General features: G+C 40.2%; 1 protein-coding gene and 1 long non-coding RNA gene across 2 annotated transcripts; one reads left to right on the forward strand and one right to left on the reverse strand.

The window, feature by feature from the left end:
- Positions 1-3,854: 3,854 nt before the first annotated feature.
- Positions 3,855-4,633, reverse strand: LOC145428508 (uncharacterized). The gene is made up of 2 exons (XR_013908795.1): positions 4,497-4,633; positions 3,855-4,415 (listed from the first exon to the last, which is right to left on the reverse strand). It is a non-coding gene; the product is annotated as an uncharacterized LOC145428508 (long non-coding RNA).
- A 505-nt stretch (positions 4,634-5,138) lies between these two features.
- On the forward strand, positions 5,139-23,311 carry fam83fa (family with sequence similarity 83 member Fa). The gene is made up of 5 exons (XM_026164068.2): positions 5,139-5,700; positions 14,744-14,911; positions 16,605-16,726; positions 21,175-21,962; positions 22,599-23,311. Exons 1-5 carry the CDS (start codon positions 5,227-5,229, stop codon positions 22,646-22,648), a joined length of 1,602 nt encoding a protein of 533 aa, XP_026019853.1. The 5' UTR covers positions 5,139-5,226; the 3' UTR covers positions 22,649-23,311.
- The last annotated feature ends 1,586 nt before the right edge of the window (positions 23,312-24,897 follow it).

The raw sequence follows: 24,897 nt of genomic DNA on the forward strand, positions 1-24,897 counted from the left end.
TACATTTTTGTATTTTTTGTATTGTATTAAACTCTCACCACTAGTGGGCAGTGTTTTACTAGAAAGTTTTTAATGAATCACATTTAACCAACATTAGTAACGTCACATATCGTTTTAGAGTCGTAGTAAAAATTATAAAAATGATTTGCACATCCATTTAAACTAGGCCGTGTAAGACCCAAGTGTAACGTCAATACAAAATAAATAAAATGCCGTTGTTAAGAATAATATAAAAAAAAACTAAAAATGTGAAAGTTAACAGAACAAAACTGAGGTTCAGAATATTAAAGATGCAGTAAAACCTATAATTACATTTATAAGGCCCTGCTGTATAACCGAGTCTTTAACGATAAAAAGAAGAAAAGACTTTTAATGATGTGGTTAAAAAGCCATGAAGCACTAATCGAGCGAACAATATTCCTTGTGAATCACATATCTACAAAAAGCTAACATAGCAAACATAAACTGTTGCTGCATTTTTTTATCGTTAATTTCCCAGACTCTGTGCTGGCGGCGACAAAAGTCGCTTCCCGAGTCCTTCAGCTGTGGTTTAAATAGCTGTTCTACAACGTCTTCCTCTCCGTCAGTATTTCCTCTTCCTCTTATGGCTGACTGGATGCTACAATCACCCACTGTACCTCTTGTGGTTCAAATTTGCAAATGCACTGTTTACAGTTTGAGCACACATTCACACCAGCGCTTTTTTCACACATTTACACAGTTCGACATGCAGACAGCCCTACAATATTTAACTTTAGTCGATTTGTCTTCAGCACAGTACAAACACGATATGGAAATCATGACCGAGGTTGTTTCTTTAAATTTTTTTGGCTGTTTTAATTAATTTCGAAAGCTTTAAATGTGTTTTAAACACAGGAAGTTACATTCAGTTGCTTTTAAGGCTTCACTTTAAGCTAACTTTCTTCTGATTGGTTGTCTCTCGCAAACAAGTGGGTTTGCAAGCAGGTGGGTGGGGCTTTGGTGCTCACAGCCAGAGATGAAAAAGTTCATATTCACAAGGTTAATGTGAACATGAACCAATGGAAGACAAAACCTGACAGAAAATAATAGAAATCATGGCAGATGTACTTGAATTATTGTCCACCTGCTTAACGTTAACCAAAACTCCAGAAGTACACTCATATGGAAAAGATATATATAAATCTTATAAAGTTTTTATCTGTCTTGTATGAAACTTGTATGAAAAGCATACAAGAGTGAAAACACATATAAGATCCCTTGAAAAATTATATAATGAAACTTGAATGTTTTGTATACTTACTAAAAAAAATATATGAAAGTAATGAGAAAGTGGCCACTTTCATGAGTAAATCATATGTTTTTACTATTTCTTTTCCATATGGGCAGTTAAGGAGAGTTGCCCTTCAAAATAAAATCCCTATTAAAGACAAAGAAATTGCACTCGTTTTACTTTTTTGATGCAAGGAACAAAGAACTCATTTAAAACTTCCCCACTGACTTTGAGACTTCTGGAATTAAAAAAAAAGACACTTATATACTTTATTTTTTCTTACAAAAATTCATGTGTGTATAACAAGCAGGTAGTTGTGGTGGTTGAAGGTGATCCTGTCAGTAGCTTGTTGTACAGCTATGGCACCTGGAAGTGGAGATGAAAACAGCCCAACTCAATACAAATAAACCCAATATCACATTTCTGACAACATAACTTAATAAAAAAAATGAAAATTTGCTCATAGACCATAACATAGAAAAAAGTAAAATACTCAATAAATCCAAACATCTGTGTCTTTGATGTAAGAGAAAGTTCACTGTCCATTTCCATTTGTTATCCAGAGTCACTCAAAGCTTTTTCTCTAAAGAAAGCTCACTGAAGAGTAGCAGGACAGCATCTATTTATAGCTGCAGAAAACAACCCCCATGTCTTGTGGAATGACATCAGTGACAGTTTTATCTGAACCATCAGATGAAGGGATTTTTGAGCAGGGTACCAACGACACTTTTTAGTTTGCAGAGAGCACCGCTAATGTAACATGCATCCATTTCTGTATCAGAAACTTTCACACAGGCTCTGCGTCTCGTTAAGATCCGGTGCTCTCTTACTTTAGGCCAGGGATGAGAAGCGATGTTTGGTTTCTAGGTGACTAAGATAACATGTGTGGAAACAGGAAGCTTTTGCAGTAATATCTCCAGACAGTTTTTTTTTCTTTAGGTGCTTTTGTGTACCAGCATGGTGGCATCGTGGTTAGCACTGTTGCCTTACAACAAGAAGGTCCTGAGTTTGACTCCACCGTCTGTGAAGTTTCCATGTTTGTCGTGTTTGCGTCAGTTCTCGTCGGGTGCTCCTGCTTCCTCCCACAGTCCAAAGACACGCAGTTAGTGAGGTTAGGTTAAGTGGTAACTCTGAATTTCCCATAAGTGTGAATGGTTGTGTGTCTCTTTATGTTAGACTGGTGACCTGTTCAGGGTGTACCATGTCTGTCACCCTGTGGCAGCTGTGATAGACTCCAGCTCCTCTGCAAACCTGATAATGATAAGTGGACGTGAATAGATGTTTTTGTTTTTTCCCCCTCATCACTACTAATCAGGGCCTGGTGATGTGTTCTGATATGGAACATTTAAGATTTAATTCCTTACTTTTTGTGCAAAATCCCAAAACACACCATTTGGGAACCTTTGCTTCGGAGTTATTATAGTTTTGTATTTTCTAATTACTTTTTATTTTTATTCTATTTTGACTTTTTGCTTTCAGTTCAGTTTAGTTTCTGTTGGTTTCCAGATTGGATTTTTTTTTGTTTATGTTCAGTTTAGATTGTTTGAACATGTTTAGGTTTATTTATTTATTTATTTTAAATTTTCACTCTTAGTTTTAGTCTTTTTGATTGTTATTGAATGGAGGGAATATGTCATTAGCAATATTTAGGAAAACCAGTACAGAAAGTACAATAACAAGACAGTAATAAAATGTTAAATGTAATAGAAATTTTTACCAAACTGAAAAATATATAAACTTTTTATTCTTGGTTTTGCTGTCCTGTCCGGCACTGCCGCAATCAGAATTCTTGTCTGAAGGCCAAGAAAGGTCGACTTCATAGTCATAGTTTATTAGATTTTTATCAGAACGCACAGGACCGAACAGAATAAGGAAAGAGAAGTTGGGGAGAGAACAGAAGGAGAGGGAGAGAAAAATAGAGAAGAGGGATAAAGAAAGAAATAAAAGACTGAAAATCTGCTTCAACACCTGCTTAAAAAAACAAAAAACAAAACGAAAACAACACAGCAAGGAAACCATAGCAACAACCAACACAACCACGAGTAACAGTAAATAATAAATATTAAATGTTACTGAGCAGCACATGGTATTAATGATGCATGATATGTTTCGAGGCAGCAGCTGACCAAGATAGTGAGTGTCTGTGAGTACTTGTTTGCAAACCTGTGTGTGTGAGTGCGCTTGTATTCATAAGGTTTCTCCATGTAAGTGTTTGATAGTGGGTGTAGGGAGCCACAGCCCTGCCCCCCAGGACATGAAGCAGGCATGGAGGAGACCCGGGTCCCTGACATCTACAGGCCCCCTCAGAGCACGAAATCCCAAGGAGGACCACCGCAGGGGCGATCACGCCACCCACCTGGAAAAGGAGGAGAGCTCCGGACGATGGTCACCCAGAAGCCACGGTGGGCAGCAGTGACGACGAGCCTGCAGGCTCCACAAGCAGCCGGCTAAGCCAGAGCAGACTGAGCCCTGGACCCAGAGACCCGAGAGCCCCCACACCCTGCAAGGGGCCCGATAGAGCCAGGGGGGCCAGGCCCCGCCAAGCAGCAGAGCCAGAGTGAGCCAGTGCACACCCGAGCACACAGCCCTGGACAACGAGAACTTTTTTCAAAAGTCTAGTTTTTATTTTTATTTTAGTTACATAAGATGCTTTTCTGCATTTAGTTTTAATTTGAAGTATTTTTTAGTTGGGATGCAAAACATAAGACTCCAAACAGACCTGCTGGAAACCTTCGTACATAGATTTTGAACTTTTAGCTGCATTGTCATAAATTTTGCAGCTTTTCCTACTGATAAAGACTCCTCCCGCATTACCATTTATACTACACCAAAGTAGTCAAGTAATAGATAAAACAATGAAATTGTCACAGATCAGTAGGCAGAGGACTCACTCGCAGGACTCTGAAGTTTAGAGAGAGGGTGAGGGTTTATTTGAAATGTGACACCAAGTGAGAATATATACATATATACAGTGGAACAGATAACACGGGGCTCCAGGGAGTAGGGCGGGGTCCGAAGGGAAGGTCCAAGACGGGGGTACACACACGCTCTTCTTCCACTCGATCCGTAACTCAAAAATGTCCACACTAAGAAGCTCACGCTCACTCACACACATCCACAGAAATCCAGACGGCAGGGAAGACGGGCAGGGAGTCTAGAAGGCCTGTACACAGAGGAAAGAACAAAGTCAGGAGGAAACTCTAGGGGATCAAAGGAACATTTTCATAGGTTACACTACACTGACACTTGGTAATGTGACGATCCAGCGAGGAAGCAGCCTCTCTTGCCATCTTAAGTAGTCTGCCAGGATCAGTGTGAATGAGCCACAGGTGTGTGTTCAGGGTGGGTTCAGAGGCGGGGAACCAAGGTCCAGTTCCGCCCTGGTGGGAGAGGTTAAGACAAACAATACACACACCACGACCTCTCCAGATCTTGAGAACCATGACAGAAATGACATAAAAGTTCCTGTTTTCCACTATCAAGTAAAATCTCTGTTTTTATTATGCTGTGTCTACAGTTAAAAATATTTCTGTGAATTAAAAAAAAACTTGTTTTAATGTTTTATAAATACAGAACCATCTGGGCAATGAGCCACTGTTGAAACTGCATTTCTAGTTCTCATATTAGGTCAAGTAAGGGATTAAATGAGTAGTTAAACTTCTTTACAATAATGCTTAAGAGCAAAGTAGTGTGTATATGGCCGATAACATAAAATAAGTTTGACATCTCTGGTTAACTACAATAACGTTCCTCTACTCTGAAGGATCCACCACTGACAAACTTCCGTTGTTGCCTTTTGAAAGTTGTACTCTGAAAGTTTACAGGCCGGATGTTCTTTAATAACGTACCTGTTGGCTCCGCCCCCTTGCTACCTGTCAGCACAGGTATTGCGGTTCTTGGGAAGCAGCAACAGCAGCAGCGGAATCAGCAGCGGTGGCGCACTGAGGGGGAAGTTATTTTTAAATCTTTGGGCCATGGCGGAGTCTCAGCTGGTGTGCATGGATGATGAGCACGTTAACGAGAAGGTCCCGGAGTCCAAGCCAGAGTTTTACTACAGTGAGGAGCAGCGTGCGGCCCTGGAGCAGCTGCTGAGGAATGGGGACGGAGCCTTCAAGATGCGCCTCCAGGAGGACAACACCAAAGACTTCCTATGCGCCCGGGAGGTCAAAGTTATCCGCAAAACTTTCCACGAGTACGACACAGACAGCGACTCCGAGTCCGGGGAGCACGACAAGTCCAAGGGCTCCTCCAGCGCGGACTCCGGGGTCCACTCCACCTACTGGCCCCAGATGTCCGACACAGAGGTCCCGACTCTGGACATCGGTTGGCCCGGCAGCAGCGGCGTCTACAAGGGGGTGACCCGGGTGTCCGTGTACACCCACCCCCCCAAAGAGCAGGGACCGCACATCAAGGCGGTGGTGAGGAGGCTCATCCAGGAGTCACACAAGGTAACAGAAAAGAAGAGAAACCCTGCATATCCACCCTGTTTACAGCATCTAAACCAAACTCAAATTTACGCACAAGTGTTTTAAAGTTTTTCTTTAATTATTCACATTTTTCTATAATAACCCACCAAATTTGGGACACCCTGACTTATAGGAACTTCAGTCCTTTTATTTGTTAACCTGAAGCGATAAAAACAGTCAGGGCTGCAGGTGAGTGTTCGCTTAGTCTGTGATGTAGTGCTTATGAAGCCAGAAAACAGTGAGAAGTATTCAGTTTTGTCCTGATTTAACTTCAAATCCACAGAGATTCAAATTCTACAGGCATGAAATAGTGAAACTTTAAATAAGAAGAAACCTCTGAGCTTTCCTGCCGAGCACTTTGCTTCTTACATGACTTGCCTCTAAAAGTGCTGATACAAAAATGTGACTGCATGCATCAAACAATAAAACAGGTGGAATAAAACACCTGCAGATTCAGATTTAGGAAAGTTTACGAGTCAGCTCCTGCACCTAAACCAAACAAAGGAAACTCCTTTCTTATATATGGAGCAATTAAAGGAGAAGTCCCTGACCTACTTCTAACAAAGAAGGAGAATAACGCTGTAATACTAACAGCGATTGGCTGCAGACGCTCACCTGACCACGAAAGTGACAAAGAACCCCCCCCAGACTGAGCCGGTTACAGTCAGTCCTCATGTTTCCTGTCTTGCCGAATTCATCATCATAAATGTCAGTTTGAGTTAAAGCTTCAGCTTTTTAGGATTTATTTTGAGTGCAAAGGACAGGTAGAGTGACAGGGACGGCCTGTTAAAAACAAAATAATATCAATAATATCAAAAGTTTTGATAATTGATCTTTTTAGGGTAAAAAATACTTTTGAACAATTTAAAATGTCCATATAAAAAAGGGGTTCGCTGCCTGAATTGTTCCAAGAATAATTTTTGGACTGAGTTTGTTTTCACCCCGCTGAGTCGTGTAGCACTTCCTTCCTCCAGATTCATCCTGTCACGCAGTAATTGGATGATTAATTTGATAATGAGAGTAAGTTTTCTCACTTTTAATATATAAGAGTTATGGAAAAACAAAACAAAACAAAACAGGAGAATATTCACTATTAACAATAATAATCTTTAGTTTCAGGCCTGCTTGAATAAAGATTATTCAAAGATTTCTTCAATAATTCAATCTGTACCTTAGTCGTCCATACTGTCATGTATGCATATAACTCACATTGTGGCATATATATGTACACTTTGTACATGTACATACATTTTGCAGGTTTACATCTTGATAACTGCACCGTCTTAACAGTTTAATGAGTCGCCACAGAGCAGAAGCTGCAGGCGGGTTTCAAGTTTTTCACATTTGTCGTAACTCAAAGAGCTTTTTGTCATTTTTCAGCTGTAAGTCAAAGTGAAAATAAAAGATACACATCTGACTTTTTACCTGGAATTTCCATCGTCACGGCGCAGCGCTCTACTCCGGTGCTCCGAGTTTCAGCTTGCAGCGTAAAAGGGAATGATTGATTTATTCAGGGTTTCTTTGGGAACGTCATAGTGGGAAAAGCTGCTGCTGTTTTCTTTTCAAACAGAAACTCAGTTGGGTTTATTTCTTCATATATTCCCTCTGATATTCTCTGATACTTCTCGTGGGATATCTGTACTTTTACATAAAGTAGTTGTACTTTTGAGGTGTCTTGTGGCCTTCAAGTATAGGACTTAAATTGGTTTATTTCAGACAGAGGATGAGCTGAAGGGATGTACTGAGGTCTAGCATAAGATAAAAACGGATCATTTTGACCTGTGCTACTTAATTAGTGACCAGTAATAAAAACATCGAACTGGAAATGTTGTGTAGTATGTCACTTTTAAATACTTTTTAATAAACCGAGTGGCTAATAAGAAGAAAAGGTTCTGGAGGCCCGAGTAAGTCCACTGCTATGTTTGAGGTTATTTTAATGAGTGGTTCTCAGATTTTGGCTAAAGGTTGTTCTGTTGTCAATGTTGCCCTGAAAGAGACGTCGTTGTGTTTCTATCTCGTTGGGTCCCTGCAGACAGGGTGGTTATGACTAAAACATGATCACCTGATCACCCATCGCTGTCTTTATGAAGAGAACTACTGACATTAATGCACTCCCGAGGTGCTCCAAGGTTTTTCCTGGCTTTATCTGGTGTTTAGGTTCCTATTCCACATGTCGATGAGATTCTTTTGAGTTTTCTCTCGTGAGTTATCAGAAAACAGATCAAACAATCGGGGTACCAGGGGTTGATTTATTAAAGTTTTCTGTTAAAAATGTAATTCATCCCATGATACTAATGCTAAAAGCTGATTATGGGAAACATAAAAAATTCAAATTCAAATTCAAATTTTATTTGTCACACACACACACAACCATACACAGTATGACATGGGGGTGAAATGCTTGTAGCTGTACAATGCCCGACCATTAAATGACAGAAGAAAAGTTTTACAATATTTACAATTTACTACAAAAATTTACAAATTAACTTAGGAATTTACAGTAAAGAATGTGCAAATAGCAGAAGAGATTATAAAGATAAGGATTATAAATTATAGGAATTATAGAATTATAGGAAATGTGTGGTGGTGCGTGTGGTGACGTGTGTGAGAGTCCAGTCTTATAGTGACGTGTTTGGGAGAGTCCAGTCCTACACCTGGTTCAGGCCCCGAATAGCCTGGGGGAAGAAGCTCCTCTTCATTCTCTCTGTTTTGGCCTTAAGGGAGCGGAAGCGCTTCCCAGACCTCAACAGTGAGAAGAGTCCATTGTTGGGATGGGAGAGGTCCATCATAATCTTCCTAGCTTTGGACTTGCACTGCTTGGTGTAGATGGACAGCAGGTCAGGGAGCTCTGATTGAATGATGCGTTCTGCCGAGCGCACCACCCTTTGCAGATCTCGTCTGTCCTGCTTGGTGCTGTTCCCAAACCAGGTGCAGATGTTTGACGTCAGGACGCTCTCGATGGTGCAGGAGTAAAAGTTCTTGAGCACCTTCAGTGGCAGATGGAAGTCTCTAAGTCTTCTGAGGAAGAAGAGACGCTGACGGGCTTTCTTAACCAGGGTGTTGATGTGACAGGACCATGACAGGTCCTGAGTGATGTGGACACCCAGGTATCGGAAACTGTCCACTCTCTCCACTGGCGTGCCACTGATGATGAGGGGTTTGTAATTCCTCGCCTGCTTTGTAGTGAAGTCCACGATCGGCTCCTTAGTCTTGCTGATGTTTAGGAGGAGGTTATTCTCCTGGCACCAGGTCTCCAGGTTCCTAATCTCCTCCAGGTAGGCCGTCTCGATGTTGTCGGAGATCAGGCCCACAACAGCAGTGTCGTCAGCAAACTTGACAATGGAGGTGGATAAATAAGATAAAGATAAATAAATAATAATTAAAGATAAAATAAATATTTTTGGAACATTGTGATGCAGTTGGTGTTTCCAAAATTGATTTAGTTGGAAGTTTTAACAGAGATTAAATGTTTTTTTCAGCCTTGAAAATCTCATTGATTGAAGTTATGAAGGTTCAAAAATGCTCAAATGGAAAAACTAATGAGAACTGTAAAAGTGGCAAAATTCCGCCTACTTCTGTGAGCTGTCAGAGGCTGTAACACTGACAAATTCCATATTCTGAAGGCCGCACTTTTTTAATGGTTTCATTAAGTTACTGAAGTTAAGGAATCGGACGGAAACTTTTCTCAGATCTGTTTGATTTTAACCAGCACACTCACTGCGCCAGTGTATCCTCACGTCCTTTTTCTCAAAATGTAATGACCAGCAAACTGCACACGGCGTGTTTGAGGGGCATCTGCAAGTTGTAGCGCTGCAGTAGCGTTGTTGTAACGCTTGTTCAGAGAATTTTCTAGTAAGGTAGAAGGAGGTGAGGGTTAACGAAGCCAGCGTGGGTAAATAAAATGATAAAAGCTAAATGAATGGGAGAGTCCTGTGCAAGTTTTAACAAGCTGAGTCATTAAAACGCAGAAGGGAAAAGCTGAGCGGCTGAGTGGCAGCCTCCCCCAAGATCCTGCAGACCAGGTTAAGGTTGGCATTTAACAAGCTGCTCTTTTTTAAAAAAAAAAAAAAAACTTTTCTCCTCGCCCACTTGGAGTTTTGCACGACTCCGTCTGATTGGCTCAAATCCCAGGTGCGAAAATCATAGCTAATGAGGAGAATCGCTCACTTGCGATTGGTTTTGACAGGCAGCACCAGAGGCTGTATTTGCTGGGTGGAAAGACGAATAAAGATGTGCAGAACTCATCATATTTGAATAGTTAATAATCCACTTTATTATCCATCTACAGCAGTCTGCTCAGCACCGTGTCAGCTTAATGAATCAGGCACAGATTGCTCCCCTTCAGGTAAAATAACTCATCCCCTCCTAAAAGCCTGACAGATACTTGAAAGAGTCCTTGTGCAGTTTAAGTGGTGCACGCACGCACACGTTAATCCTGGATGCATAACATTACTCTACAGGAGATCATTATCACAATCCAAGAGAAGAGCTGAGATGTACATATGAAAGAGCTGAGGTGACAGTTACCGGTCGAACTGCATTCAAGAGAAAAAGCAGAAAATGTCGCCTGAAAGGGAAAGAAAACAACGAGTTCTTCGATTCAGGTGATGTCATGCGTATTTTCATGCACATGAAGAAGGTGCTCTTCACCAGAATCCCATCAGGAGAAGTCATTTACACAAGGTGTTGTCCATTCACGTCACAGGGTTCAAGTGTTTGATCCAATTTGCCACAGTGGAAGGTTTTCCATTATATCACACGTGATGATAGATACCAGAGAAAACAAGCTGAAGCCCAGCCATGAACAAAGACTGGCAGCAGCACTCGCCAACAAGCACACAGAGCTCTCCAGGTGTTTCCAGGTCGTTAAAAGTAACAATAAAAATATTACATTGATCTTTGCTCATGTCTAAAGTGTCACTTCAGCTACTAAATAAACTGTGTGTAAATTCTTTTTTTTAGATGTCTGTACATGATAAAACATGAACATGGCTTTCGGGGCTGAAAAACTGATGCTAAATCGGATCAGAGTGACTGTGAGGTGTGTTTTTTAACTGTGGGCATTTGAAAAGATCTCGCTTAAATATAAATATGTCAGCTGTGGACATCACTTTATCCCAGTTCTCAATTCAATTCAATTTCTTTATTGTCCCACAAGTGGAAATTAGTTTAGCAGCAGGATAAAAATAAACAGAACAATAATATAAAATAATAATGACAATAATAGTAATAGAAAGTCCAAGGACGTTTATTTGCCGGGACGCCTACTAGGAGTAACTGTTGGAGCTATGAACTGTTTCTGTTGTATTTCAGGCTTCTTACAGAACAAAATAACTGTTTGCATCAGAAGTTAGTGAGGCTGGTCTCTGCTTATGCAGCTACACCTGAAAAAAAAAACCCTGGAAACTGTTCTAATGGTTGTTAAACCACTTCTCTATGGGGGGAACTGTTGTGTTTTTCCTTATTTCCTGTAATATACACAGGTACTATGCTCCAGGTGGACCCTGAGTGCCAAGGCCTCTAAACACTGTTTCAGTTGTTCTTACTGATGATGGTTGTGTGTTACAGAGAAGTCCCACCCACCTGCTGTTCAAACCTTATGTTTATGAGCACCAGCCAATCAAGACAAAGTTTGCTTAATGGAGGAGGGGCTAAACCGGAAACAGTTTATGTCAGGCAGAGGGGCAACTCGGGGTCTGCACCAAAGGCTGGTATAAGACAAATAAGAGTTACTTTGAACTGTGAGTCATGTAAATACTTCTCTGCTGCTGACAGGTGCCTTTAATTAATTTTTAAAGCCCTCATTGAAAGCACAATGCTATTGGCAAATCTCTGTACCCACCTAAAAGGAGTGGTTGATTTAAAAACTCAAATTTCACAACAGCGCCATCGTAAACCTGCTGTTTGTGGACAAACAGCCCAAACCTCTTTTAGGTGAACTTGTAAACCACTACAACTGAAGTGGATCTAATCTGCTCACTTCCAGCTCCATATTTTTACTCTTGGAGTCTAAAAGAGTAGCTTTACATAAGTCACGTTTCAAAATAATCCTTCTTTCTCTTGTGCTTGGCCTCGTTTCACCCTCTGTTGAAAATGAACTTCTACATACACTTATTTTATTACTTTAGAATAAGTGTATGTTATCAGGTTTATCAGCCAGAGCTCGTGGAAGGTCAATGTAATAAAACAGTCTTGGCAGGTGGAATAACCGTTAGCCATACCAAATGGGCGTGTATGAAAATAACGCTTCAATTTCCAGAAAACCTTGAAATAGTTCAGATTAAGCATTTTCTGGATAGATGTTTTTTCCAACATAAAATGCATCGTAAGCAGTTTGGATGAGAATTTGATGACGGGAGCTTCACTGAGTCATGCCTGGTTTACTGTGTTATTCAAACTCGTGTCTTCCTGGAGAACTAGTTTCAGTTTGCTGGATGAGTCCCAAACAAACTGTAATAAGGAAATGGGGAAAAAAAGAGTCACATGGTCTTTTGAAACTGCTCTTAAGGGTACAAAAACCAGGAGAGGCTATAAAACATCTCAGTACAAACAGCAGTCTTATTGGTCTAATAAATCCAGTACATAATTAAACTGTATGCTGTAAAGTGTTATAAATGCATCTGTTAGAGATGTAGCTGCTGATTTCTTGCTCAGATTAGCGGTGCTGTGAGTCGTAGCCGTTGCTGGCATTTGTCCAAACTGTCTTTGCTAAAACTTTTAATCGCCTAGAAAAACAAGTTATGCAGAAGTGTGAACTGCTGCCGTGGTGGAAGGTTGCGTGTTTAAAGACTAATGACAGGTTAGCGCCCTGGTGCCTTTGTTCGGACTGGCAGTGGGAGTGGTGGAAACATTCAGATGTTGTTTTAATGTTTAAATGGTGCATCCCGCAGCCGGATTTAAAAGTAAATACACAGGAATCGTGACTTTTCCCCATCAGGCTGGTCTGAGGTGTTTTACAGGAAAAAAACAGAAGTGGTTTCAGCTTTTATTTCCTTACTGAATTACCTGTGCACTTGCCATTCACTTTATTAGATTCAAGAAGGTGCTGGAAACATGGGTTTTGGTCCATGGTGAGAGCACGAGAAGCATCATAGAGTTAGTGCAGATTTGTCTGCTGCACGCCCATGATATGAATCTCCCGTTCCACCACGTGCCGAAGCTGCTCTACTCTGGTGACTGTGGAGGGCAGTGAATTCACTGTCATGTTCAAGAAACCAGTCTGAGATGATTTGGTGCTTTGTGTCATATGAAGATGGGTACACTGTGGTCATAAAGGGATGGACACGGTCAGCAATAAAACTGAGTGCTGAACAGTTACTAAGACAGTCAAGAAAATATCTCCCACACCATGACATCACCGTCAGCACCCTAAATGCTGGTACAAGGCAGGATGGATAAGTGCTTTCATGTCATTAAAGCCAAATTGTGACCCTACCCTCTGAATGCCACAGCATAAATGTAGTTTGTTGCCCAAGACACTTTAAATTTGTGTGATGAAGTGATCAATGAGGACATAAAGTTTAGACTTGGTGTATCCGTGGATGCTTCCTCTGTAACTTCAGGGTTCAGAACTCAGACTTATATCTAAATCATAGGTATGCTGCAACCACACACTTGTGCTGTAACCTGACGTGCATCTTTCTAGAGAGGAAAATACTCGTTGCATTGTTGCAGTGAGTGCAGTCATTTCCTTCAACTCATTTCTGGTTACTCCTTCTTGTGCTGCTATTTTTCAAACTGACTGGAAGGGAACTGAGCAGCTCGGATAGAGAAACTCAACCACCAACGGGTATTTTAGCATCGCAAGCATAATGTGCACAAGTATAAATGCTGGCAATGGTTTCGGCCTGTTGCACAGCCTACAGCCTAGATTCTGTGTAGATTTAAAGCCAAATATAAATTAGCTCGGTCATGCTGTGACCGCAATGATACTATTAAATCCAGAGGCTTAGCTGAGCTTATCTTCAGTCATAGTGAAAAATAAATGTGTCATATCACACATTCTAATATATCTGCTGATTGACTGATACATAAATGAAGAAACAATGAGAATGACTGATTTGTTTTGTCTGTTAAAGTTGGTAACAAGGTGTCTTCTATAAGGATCCCTCCTTTCTAATCATTCATTATTGCTGACTTCGCCTTTATGTGTGTGTCTGGTATGAAATTCTTTTGTCTGTTTAACAAACAAAAATGAAACTTACATTTCTGTTCCCATGACTAAAGGCACAAAAAGATGGGTTTTGGTTTTTTTACTTAGTCCCAACGTCTTTCGGGTTTTATTTCATATATTTTCTGTTATTATGTACACGACTGCGGTGACATAACCGTGACGTCTGCTCTTTATTGATCTGTCAGTTAGAGTGGGTGTAAGTGTGTATAGATAGACTGCATTTTTACATGACTCATTTCATGAGTTTACATTTTTTAAATATCTTTAAAGTTCACACCAAGGCTACCAAATTAATTTCAGATGTGTGGGATGAAAAAGCAAAAGTAAAAGAGAAATAGTTTTGCTGATGGGGCTGGACCTGGAGTTGAACTGCCAACCTGACTGCTCACAACCATCCTCATAGCCTCTGTAGCTCCATGCAAAATGTACTTAAGTTTAACAGTAAGCAAATGAACTGGTATAAATGGAAGTCAGGACCACCTTATGAACTGTTAAACAACTTTAAACTAGCTTTGAAATAAAAATTTCAACCAGCTTGCGGTGAGCACACATAGTGCGAACATTAGGGGATGCCCTCAGTCACATGCTATCTGCTTTAAATGGCACTAAAACTTTGAGAGCCTCAATCCAATGAGTCTCAATATTTTGTGAATTATTTATTATATTTGAATAATATTCACATACTTGTGTATTGTGTATGCTTGCTGTTAAAGTCTTCTTCTTTTGTTCAGCAATTGTTGTTTCCAAATTAAAAAAAAAATATGACTGCTCAAATAACTGAAAAAGAGCACAAGTGTTAATGGATATGCACGAGTAACGTGAGATGGCTCCTCTCTCGTCTGTTTCTCGCAGGTAGTGGCCATCGTCATGGACCTCCTCACGGACCTGCAGATTCTCCAGGACCTGCTGGATGCTTCGTCACGGCGTGGCGTGGCAGTTTACGTTGTGCTGGAGGCCAGGGGAGTGCCCCACTTTCTGGATATGTGCTCTCGGCTGCAGATTAACGCGATGCATCTGCGGGTGAGCAAACAGAGCGCTGCAGAGAGAGGAGGTTCTCTAACACAGTAAACAAAGAGGAAATGAACATGGGAAAACAGCTCAGTAGGTCACTGCTGAGTCCTGGAACAATGCCGATGACGGCTGGAATTATCCCAGATTAAAACTTATTCTGAATCATAGGCCAGGCTTTCTGGGAAATCGCTGACAAGTTAATTACCTCAAAGGTTTGATCTAGTTAAAACATGAACCAGGAAAACTTGGCAATACACTTACCGAACCAACTACAAAAACCTTACATTTTCCCACTTAACCCTAAGGGTAGTTTTATGTTTGATTTCTCATAACTGCCTTTGCAGCAGTGCATTGGAAGTTACAGGAATTTCGTTTGTGAAACCTGCCAATTTACTGCTCAGAAAAGTATCCAGCATTGAATGGATGGAGTAGTTTTTAATGGGACTTTTAAAGAATTGATACAGCTTAACATAAAACATAAACAGTAGACGGTTAGCTAAAATTTTGAGTAAATGGTTGAAATAGTTTTTAAAAAGGGATAAAATTAACAAATTAAATAGTTAAGTCAGCAAAATAGTCAATGATTAAGGATGAAAAAACGCATTTTATATAAGTAACTGAAATAGATTGCAAAGATTTGCACGAACTGTTACACTAGTTAGCTAAAAGTAGCGGATGTAGCGGTTAGCTAAAATTTTAAGTAAATGATTGAAATAGGTTAAAAATAGGATTAAAGTAACTGATTAAATTGTTCAGTCATAAAAAAAGTCAAAGATTGAGGCTGAAAAAGTATTATCTAAGTAACTAAAACAGATCATTAAAGGTTTCGCAAGAACAGTTTAACTAGTTAGCTAAAAGTAGCAGACGTAGTGGTTAGGAAACTGATAAACAGCAGGAAATCAATAAAATGTGAGGAAATGGACTTGTTGGAGCACTTGTGTGAAAGTATGTGTGAAAATAAAAAGAAGTATTTTCCTTCCAGTGTAAAACAGGGAGGGTCAAATTAATAATTTTTGAGGAATTACTGGAAAATCGACTGCTGAGCAGACGCTAGCACGAGCTAACATGTAATTGCTGCTTCTTGTGGTGCAGAACCTGAGAAGTGACATTAGGTGCTGATTTAGATTAAGTGCAAATAGTGAGTCATCTGTCATCCTATCTTCACCGTGTCATAATACCCAGTCTTATCTGTTGTATGCAGAGTTTTTCAGCTCCAGTCTGGTTTAACCGGAGTGGTGGAATGGCTGGCCATTGTGGTATCAGTTTATAAGGCTGTGAAAGACCCTTTCAGAGTGCCGGGCTCTGTTACTGTTACTAGTGACAAGGGAACATTCATAGATCCTGAGAACAGATCCAAGGACAGTAACTTGACGCTCTCACCCCACGCCAGGGTTGACACCACAGGAGAGCCTCCTCCCAGTTTGTCTACTCAGCATTTACGTCCTTTTCTTTTCCTGCTTCCCTCTAAGTAAACAGAGGTGGCTGAAGTGTTTGGGTTTTAGCCTTTACTTATTATGAAAGCTGACTTTATGTTTCTGGGTGTGCCTGCAGAAATTTGACTTGGCATCTCTGTAAATCAGCCAGTCATCCTTGAAAAAGCCACGGATGCCCGATAGCTGGGGTCCGTTTACTCAGGCTTACCTGTGTGACATTTTTGACACAGGTAAGCCAGTGTGTAATCCAACAGGTGTTTCTTTTACAGAATCTACGTGTGCGGATGCTAAAAGGTGCAGGGCTGGCCCTGTCCTTTGGAAAACTGCCAGGCTCCCTGTGCTCCAAATACATGCTGGTGGATGGAGAGAAGGTCATGTTTGGGTCTTACAGGTAAATATCAAACCAGTGTTTCTTTTTGTGGTCAGGTGCATTCAAAGGAAGCAGAAAAGGTTGATAAAGCAACCTGTTTCAATTTATTATTTTATGTAAGATTTTATAGCACCCAGAAGAAGAAAAATGTAAATAAAAACAGAATACAATAAGTTGCAAGTCCCATAAACACATTTTATTCATAACACAACACAGAAAACTGAGACATTTCATGAAAAATATGCACTTATTTTGAATTCAGTGGCAGCAAAATGTCTCAAAAAGTCATGGAGCAACAAAAGGCTGGACAAGTGGTACTTAGAAAATAGCTGGAGGAATGTTTTGCAAGTATTTGTGTTAATTGGGAGCAGGTCAATAACATGATTGGGTCTAAAAACATCTTAGAGAAGATGTTTGAGGTAAAAATGGGCAGAGGTTCACTAATTTTCATTAAACTGCATCTGCAAATTGTGTAAAATTGAGAAAACCTATGTCTCGTCATCTAGAGTACACAATCTTCCAAAGATTCAGAGAATATGGAGAAATCTCTGTGTGCAAGTGACAAGGCTGAAAATCAGCACTGCATTAAAAGCTTTCAGAAATCACTGTCTGTGAACACAATTAACTGTGCCATCCACAAATGGAGGTTAAAGCTCCATCATGCAAAGACGTCCTGTCTTCTCTGTCTTTATCTTCATATCTCATGCCTTTGTGCCTATTGAACTGGCAGCTTGCACATCTGGAAAATCTACCGGCACACCTACATTTGCTACTGAAAGGTGCATATAGTCTACAGATCAACATATGCTCCGATCCAGACAATGCTTTTTCAGCTAAACTGCAGAGTTTCTATTAGAATAGCACAGAATAGATGCAGTATGTGAACTGACCAGCCAGCAGTCCGGGAGCACCATGAAACTAAAAATACGACAAAGAAGACAGAGGACTGTTGAACAGCTCGAGTCCTATATCAGACCAGAATGGGAGAACATTTCTCTTCTACAAGTCCAGCACTCTGTAAACAAGTCTGTTTACAGAGTGTTGTTAAAAGCAGAGAGGACGCTACACAGTGGGAAACACGGCCCTGTCCCAACTCTTTTGAGACACGTTGCTGCCATCAAATTCAATATGAGCCAAGATTTTTCTTTAAATGGTTTAAATATTTGATACTTTCTGTGTTTTATTTTGAATAAAATATAGGATTATGAGATTGCATTCTGTTGTTATTTACTATTTACACAGCGTCCCAACTTTTTAGGAACTGTGGTTGTACAAAAATTAAATTATACTATATACAGCAAGGTGTTTGTTTTCTGATGTCTCTATATGCTGTAAGGAATGGGATGAATTTAAATATTCACACTAACAGATAAATCATGTAATTAAGGTATGCTCTCGTTGGGAAATGGAAAATCCTTCAAAATAAAAGTCCAGCTTAGCGTGCCGAGTCCAGTTGTATCTTGTTTTTGGTCAAAACTTTGAACCGCTTGACCTCCTATATTCGACTCCATGTTACGGTGACATGTTCAGAGTCACAATTGAGACTCATTTGGACAGTTTCACTTTTACACATAATACAGTGTCCCTCTGACACAGTTTCACTCCAAAGCAGATTAACTGATCCTGATATGGTTATTAAATAACCATTATTTGTGCTTCATTTGATTGACTATTTGTATCTTTTGTGTAAACCCAACATAATGAGAGCAGCTTGTTTGTGACTGTTAGGTGTGAGACATTTTCTCTAAAAGCAGCCGGCACAAAAGGAACTCCATTAAACCTCCAAATAACTCCTTACACACTCTGAAGCTTATTAATCTTGTAAAATGACTAAAGTGCTTTTTAAACACACTCTCTTCTTATCTGCTGTTGGTTCAGTGTGGGAAAAGATAAATGTATTGTTGTAGGTCCGCTTTTTGGTAAATGTCGTTGGTGACCGAGCCGGACGTTTATGACCTGGGAGATTATTATAAGGGAATCGTACCGCTTTCTCCTGAGTGCTTTAAAATGATTAAGTAGTTTCAGAGAAACCATTAAAACAATAAAAAAACTTACACTAGGTGAAAGTATGACATTTAAATGAAATCCTACACCAGGCAGTGATGCGGGTGAATTAATTATCCAGCTTTTAAAGATTTCTACAGTTGATTAAGTTTATTTTTTTTGTTTTATTTTTTGGTTGCAATATCCACAAATTAAAGGCATTTAGCCTCTGTCTGTACTCAATGTACCTCTCTTATCTTCCTCACTCATTTTTAATTGTAGTAATACATTGCTTTGTTTTATTCTGTTCCTTTCTATTCTGCAACCTTTTTCCAGTATTGCAAATGGTACCGCTGCCAGATCCACACAAAAAAGGGCTTTCTCTCCTTATCCTTCACATTAAAAGCCCTTGGCATATACAGTGCATGACTGCTGTAGTAAGCTGAAGCATTTTACAGCACATTCTGGGATCAAAATAAAACCTTATTTATTAGTTTAATAGTTCAATTAAGTTTTTTTCATACAGTGTCAAATCACAACAACATTAAACCAAGTAAATGAACGATTAAAGATTTGAAACAAACAAACAAATAGATAAATTTTATCGCTGCTGAGGATAAAAAGAATTCTGCAGAGGTGAACATATGTAACCCAGAAGGGGGGAGATCATATAACAATCAGTGCACGTCTAAATACAGTTAACGGCATAAAAAACATCGAGCCTACGTTTCCGTATAGCAGTCATATCAGTATGAACAGTGAATATAAATGTCAGGTATCAATATAAACAGTAATTTTAATGCAAATCTACAAAGAAAAAGATTCCTTTTAACCTGCAGCAATGACAGGAAGTACACGCATTTTTGCACGTGTTGAATAAATCAAGTTTCTGGTGCAGATTGGGCTATGACAAAAGCTAACATTTATCTTTTTAAAAATCTAAATCCAGGACATTAAATCGAATGTTAGTGATGGCCGCACTGGGAAATGGAGATCACATTAAGAGCCAGACACATGCAGTGCACTGATATGCTTTAAATGAACTGAAACATAAAAATCTATTGTTGTTGCACATCCCAGAAAGACTTCTTAGATACAGTTTAGTCTACATAAAGGCAAAATAATGTCATTTGTTCAGTTTTAGATGTTGTGTTGCCATAACTACATACATGCTGATAAAACAGCTGCAACCATTAGTGCAAAGTTCAGAATTGCAAAAGAGCTCGATTTCACCTCTGAGCTCCGAGTTTGACAGGATCCACACAGCTGTATTCTCGTTGTTAAATCGCTGTTCTGAAAGCTGCAAACAAACAAAATGAGTCTGAATGCACGTCATCTGACCACATCAGTGATGAGGCGAATCTTCCTTCACTGACTAAAGTCAAAACTGGAGGGACCGATTTGTGGCAGGTGAAATGAGCACAGTCATGTCCTGACTCATGCGTGATGCCTCATTATGAATGCAAGTTTAAATAGAAAAGTTACAGGCTGCAGCTATGTGGTCAACACCGAGGGCTCAAAAGTGATTCTACAGAGGCAGCCGTATTGAGTCGGCATTTTTATACATCTTTAATTTTCACCAAATTTAATGCATGCATCTCAAACAATGTAGCGCCACCAAAGGGTCAAAGTTGGCGCTGTGTTCATGGAGGAACCATGTGCAAGGTTTGCCTCAACAAGTTCCCATCGATCGTCTTATAACCTGACTTTGTGCTGCCACTATCCACCAATTTTGCAGTCTCACAAAATATGGCACCAACGGTAAGATCTAAAGTGTATCTAGTGTTTGTTGGATAACTGCATCCATAGCTTGAGGCATCAGTTTACAGCTCCATGAGATGCCTTGTTGTGGAGATGTGGCCCTGTTGCTATAAAAAAAAAGTAACTTAATTTGCATGAAATTTGTTCTGTGGTCTCATTTGGTGATGCTGATGTTAGCCTTAAAAAACTAATCAGTGAAAAGAAGCGTGAAAACTTACGGCCGACACATGGAAACACCCCTGACATAACCGCCATATTGGATTTCATCAAATGGTCACAAATTTCTTCCAGTCTTAACCAAAATTTACACAGTTTACATTTTTACATCTGAAAGACCCAAAAATGGTGATGTAGCTGTTACAAAGGAAGCAAGGACATGGGATAGGTCATACTGAAGCACTGTGAGGCAACTGTTGTTGTGATTTGGAGCTATTTAAATAAAATTGAATTGAAGTGAATCTCAGCAGCTTGTGATGAATGGTTACTGAACCTGCTGACTAGACTTGGAAGCACTTCTTGTTGCCCTAAAAAGCCCAGTTTGACCTCTGAGTTTGTTGGATTTAGCCAAAACCTGCTAAATAGGAGAGTGTGTGTATATGTATATATTCTTTAAATGGCCTTAAATAATAAAATTCAAGCAGTTGTGTCTCCCGGTGTTTTATCTCATATTTTTTGTCCACTTTAAATCACCGCTTTGGTTTACGCTCCTGTTTTTTTTTCTGCAGCTTCACTTGGAGTTCGTCCCGGCTGGACAGGAACATGATCACGGTGATGTCGGGACACACTGTGGACTTCTTTGATAACGACTTCCGAGAGCTGTACGCAGTGTCTGAGCAGGTGGACCTGTACAGAGAGTTCAACATCACTAAGCCGCCTCTTCCTACACCAGTCATGAAGCCAAAGATGCAGCACATCCGGCCTCTGCCCGTCACTACATCTCGCTTTCAGGTATCGGTTGGGGACTCCAGGCAGATTGACCTGAAAGTTCCTGCGCATAAGTACCACAATCCCAAGTACTCGCTGGTTTTCGGGAACAGTTTGGGTCTGACGGGTTCGCTACAGGACTTGTCGACTCAGAGGGACTCGCTAGTAGGTGGGTTGAACCAGAGGAACGGTCTGCAGAACGGCTTTCTCAATGCAAACAAGGAAAAGTTGGACCGAGCCTCCCCACAGAGTCCGGGTTCACCTACAGAGGAGGATGGAAAAGGAGGTCAGAAGAACCAGGCAGACGGACCCAAAAAGCGCAGCTCCTTCAGGCATTTCTTGAAAGGCAGAGGAGCCAATCACAGTACAGACACTATCGAGGAAGGCGTGGTCACTCCTCAGAGCCCCTCCCCCACTATCACAGCAGACTGTAAAGTCTCAGTGGCCAACAGGGTTGCGGGAAATGAATCCGACGACTCGTTTCAGTTCATTGAGAAACCAGGACCACTGAAAACCAAAATCAAGAAGCCGTCGAAGTTCATTCAGAGGAGCGTGTCTATGCAGACCATCAGCACGGCAGACGAAGACGGTGCGTCATCACAGATCTTTTATTTTATAATTCAGTGGTCCGAGTGAGCAACAAGGCAAATATTTCCTGAATGCTTTGTCTATAAAATGTTTAAAAAGTAGAGTTACAAACTAACATGTAAACTTTTTGAAAGTCCAGGATTTTCTGTCTGATACACTCACATTAAAGCCTCTATCATCAAATCAACTCATTTCTGGTCCACGTTAAATGGCAAGTAGCTGAAACGATGCTCTTTAGTTTCAAATTAAATTTCCGGTGGTGTTAAATATTTAGATTTTGAATCTAGATCTAGATGTACATGACACTAGAACATCGTAAAAGTTTTTACCCTTTTAATTTCAAACCTTTTTTGTTTGTTTGAAACATTTTGGAAAATATCTTTTGCCGAGTGTTTGCAAAGCACTTTATCTTACTAGGAGATTCAAAATTGCAGTGTCAGAAGAAGAGAACATTTGAACCTTTCTGAATCCTTAGCATTTTTAAAGACATTCCAGGGACCTGCAGGAGCCCTGTGATGTCTGTCGATAATATTAATGTTTTTCGTTTCGTCATGGTCAAGAATCAGTTATTGTGTGACCGCAGTTTGTGATTGTGAATTAAATTGAAGGATTTTTTTCCCCTTTTATTTACCAACAGGGTTCAAAAGTCGCCGCCGGCATCAGAAGAGGAACTGCATCCAATCATGAGAAAAAACACGAGGATATTCGGACACTTTAGGGTCTGGTTGTTAAACCTGCTGCAGCGGGTGAGTCTCTGTATCGCCTCACTGCAACCAGCTGACGTTTCTTCACGAAAAATGAGTGCAGTTTGTCCCTCTGGACACGTATGCTGCTTCAGGCTGAGCTGAAGGTCAACACTAGAGACACGCTGCAGCTGAACTCCCTCGAGACGTTTTCGGCCAAAGTGCTCATGGGAGATTTTATTGCCACTATTAAATGTATTTTCTACACTTTTTTGGTATTAAGTTATTTTACAACTAAAGTGTTTTCATGTTTTACACTCGTGAACCTAAAGACTGAGAGAGCAGCCGATGACTGATCCAGGTGACATAGATGGATTACATAACACCTCTTAGGTATTCTGGTCTCCATGGGGACAGGAAAAGTGATCAGACGTGGTGTTGTACCCGAGTGTAACCTTACTGAGGACCCTTGGCAACAGTGTTTATGGGAGTGTGTTGTACAGACTGTGAATAATGTATGAGGAACTGTGCGTCTGCACTTTGGGATTTTGTTTTGATACGCAGGTGAAACAGGTCGGAGAATAAAATGTGAATCCTTGAGAACCACTTGAGACACAAATGATCTGAACTGTTGCAGAAATGGAATAAAAACAAAAGGGAAAAAAAAGTGTTTGTGTGATTTGGTGTCAGTTAAAGAGCAGCATGCAGACAGATAGCCTGTTATTTTCAGAAATGTAAACCAGGGGAGATCGCTTTTTGAGCCCTGAGATTTGATGAAGATCAACAGCGAATATTCAAAGCTTTGCCTGACTGCACAGCAGGAGGTGGGGGTCAGGTCTTATGCTGCTTACAAAGTTAGAAGGAACACGATGTCTCCTGGTGAACTATAGCTGAGTGCTGCTTCGTGGTGAGGGGTACAGATGGGGAGGGGTGCCTCTTTCTGACCTTAAGCAAGTTCCTATAGATTTTCAGTTTGGTGCTTATTTAAAAAAAAAAAAAAAAAGTCAATAACTCTCAGCCAATAACTGAGGCTTAGACTATGAAGCAGGTTCAACATAAAAAGTCAGGCCTTCTTTGCATTTAATTGCCCAACTTAACATAAAACTCAAGTCAGATTTAAGAGAAATCACACTGGTTAGCAGCTTGAACTCTTTCTGTATCAGGCTCTGACAGTAAAGGAGCATTTAAAATGCATCATTTGACTCTTCCTCCATACAATCTGGGTCGATTGCGCACCGCCTACTTCGGTCAGAGATATTATCAGGTAGAGTAAGCTAGAAAAGTAATCCACTCTGATGTTAAAAACAAGTCAAGAGTTGGTGATGCTGCAGAAAATTGTAACTTTTTGTCTCCATGAGTGGACGTACATATTTGTTTCACCACTTAATGCTGCAGGTGATTTAAACTGTCTAGAAAACTGGATACATTTAAGTATCAGTCCATTCATGTCTGACAGTCGTAGAGGCCAATGACAGAGACCTACAAATTAGTTTGTGGTCAGATCACAGAGAAATTAATCAGATTTTATCTACTCTGCATACAGACTGATTAATTTTCTAATGTCTGATCTATTAGCCATAATTCCAGCAGTGGAAAATGGAATTTGGGTACACTAGGACCAACTGAATGAATGTCTATTCTTCTAAATATGTGGTGCTTTTTGCACTGGTGTAACTTTGCTGCACACTGCTTTGTTTCTCTCCAGTAGTTAATTACTCCAGTTAGAGATTGTAGTGGAGAAAATCAGTGAAAATGTTGAGCTACAGAAGAGTTTAAACCAAAGCCCTGAACATAATTTGCTCAGGACCAGGTTCTGAGTTTAGCATTAGTTACCATGATGATGTAAGGGTAAGACTGCAGTCGCCTTCATCACAGTGAAAACCCGTTGTATCTCGCTAACCCCCAAAAGTTGATTCTGTTCATCTGGACGTAGCGTTTTCAGTGGGAGAAACATTTCGTCACTCATGCAAGTGCCTTCTTCAGTCTCAGCTGACTGCAGGTTTCCCCAACCTTAGAAACAGTGCATTTAAATAATGACTGAAACCAGCCCACTGAAGGAACAAAGCTTCCTTTGAACAAAGCCTGTGAGGTCAGTTTCTTCATCATAATTATGCAAAGTCTCATGACCATTGATCAACAATATATGTCACTAACCTATTTGGGGAGGGTTAGGTGAATTTAAAGGTGCTTATTATAAATTTCTGTGTTTAAATAAAGCGATTAACTAGCTCTAACAAAATCAAAAATCAAACG

Source organism: Astatotilapia calliptera, chromosome 4 (genome assembly GCF_964374335.1).
Source record: "Astatotilapia calliptera chromosome 4, fAstCal68.1, whole genome shotgun sequence".
NCBI lineage: Eukaryota > Metazoa > Chordata > Actinopteri > Cichliformes > Cichlidae > Astatotilapia > Astatotilapia calliptera.

Excerpts from the sequence above, each read along its gene's own strand:
- fam83fa (XM_026164068.2), top strand. The coding sequence starts at position 5,227 with ATGGCGGAGTCTCAGCTGGTGTGCATGGATGATGAGCACGTTAACGAG. Across the intron at positions 5,701-14,743 it reads TCATCCAGGAGTCACACAAG|GTAGTGGCCATCGTCATGGA; the intron begins GTAACAGAAAAG and ends TGTTTCTCGCAG. Across the intron at positions 14,912-16,604 it reads TTAACGCGATGCATCTGCGG|AATCTACGTGTGCGGATGCT; the intron begins GTGAGCAAACAG and ends TTTCTTTTACAG.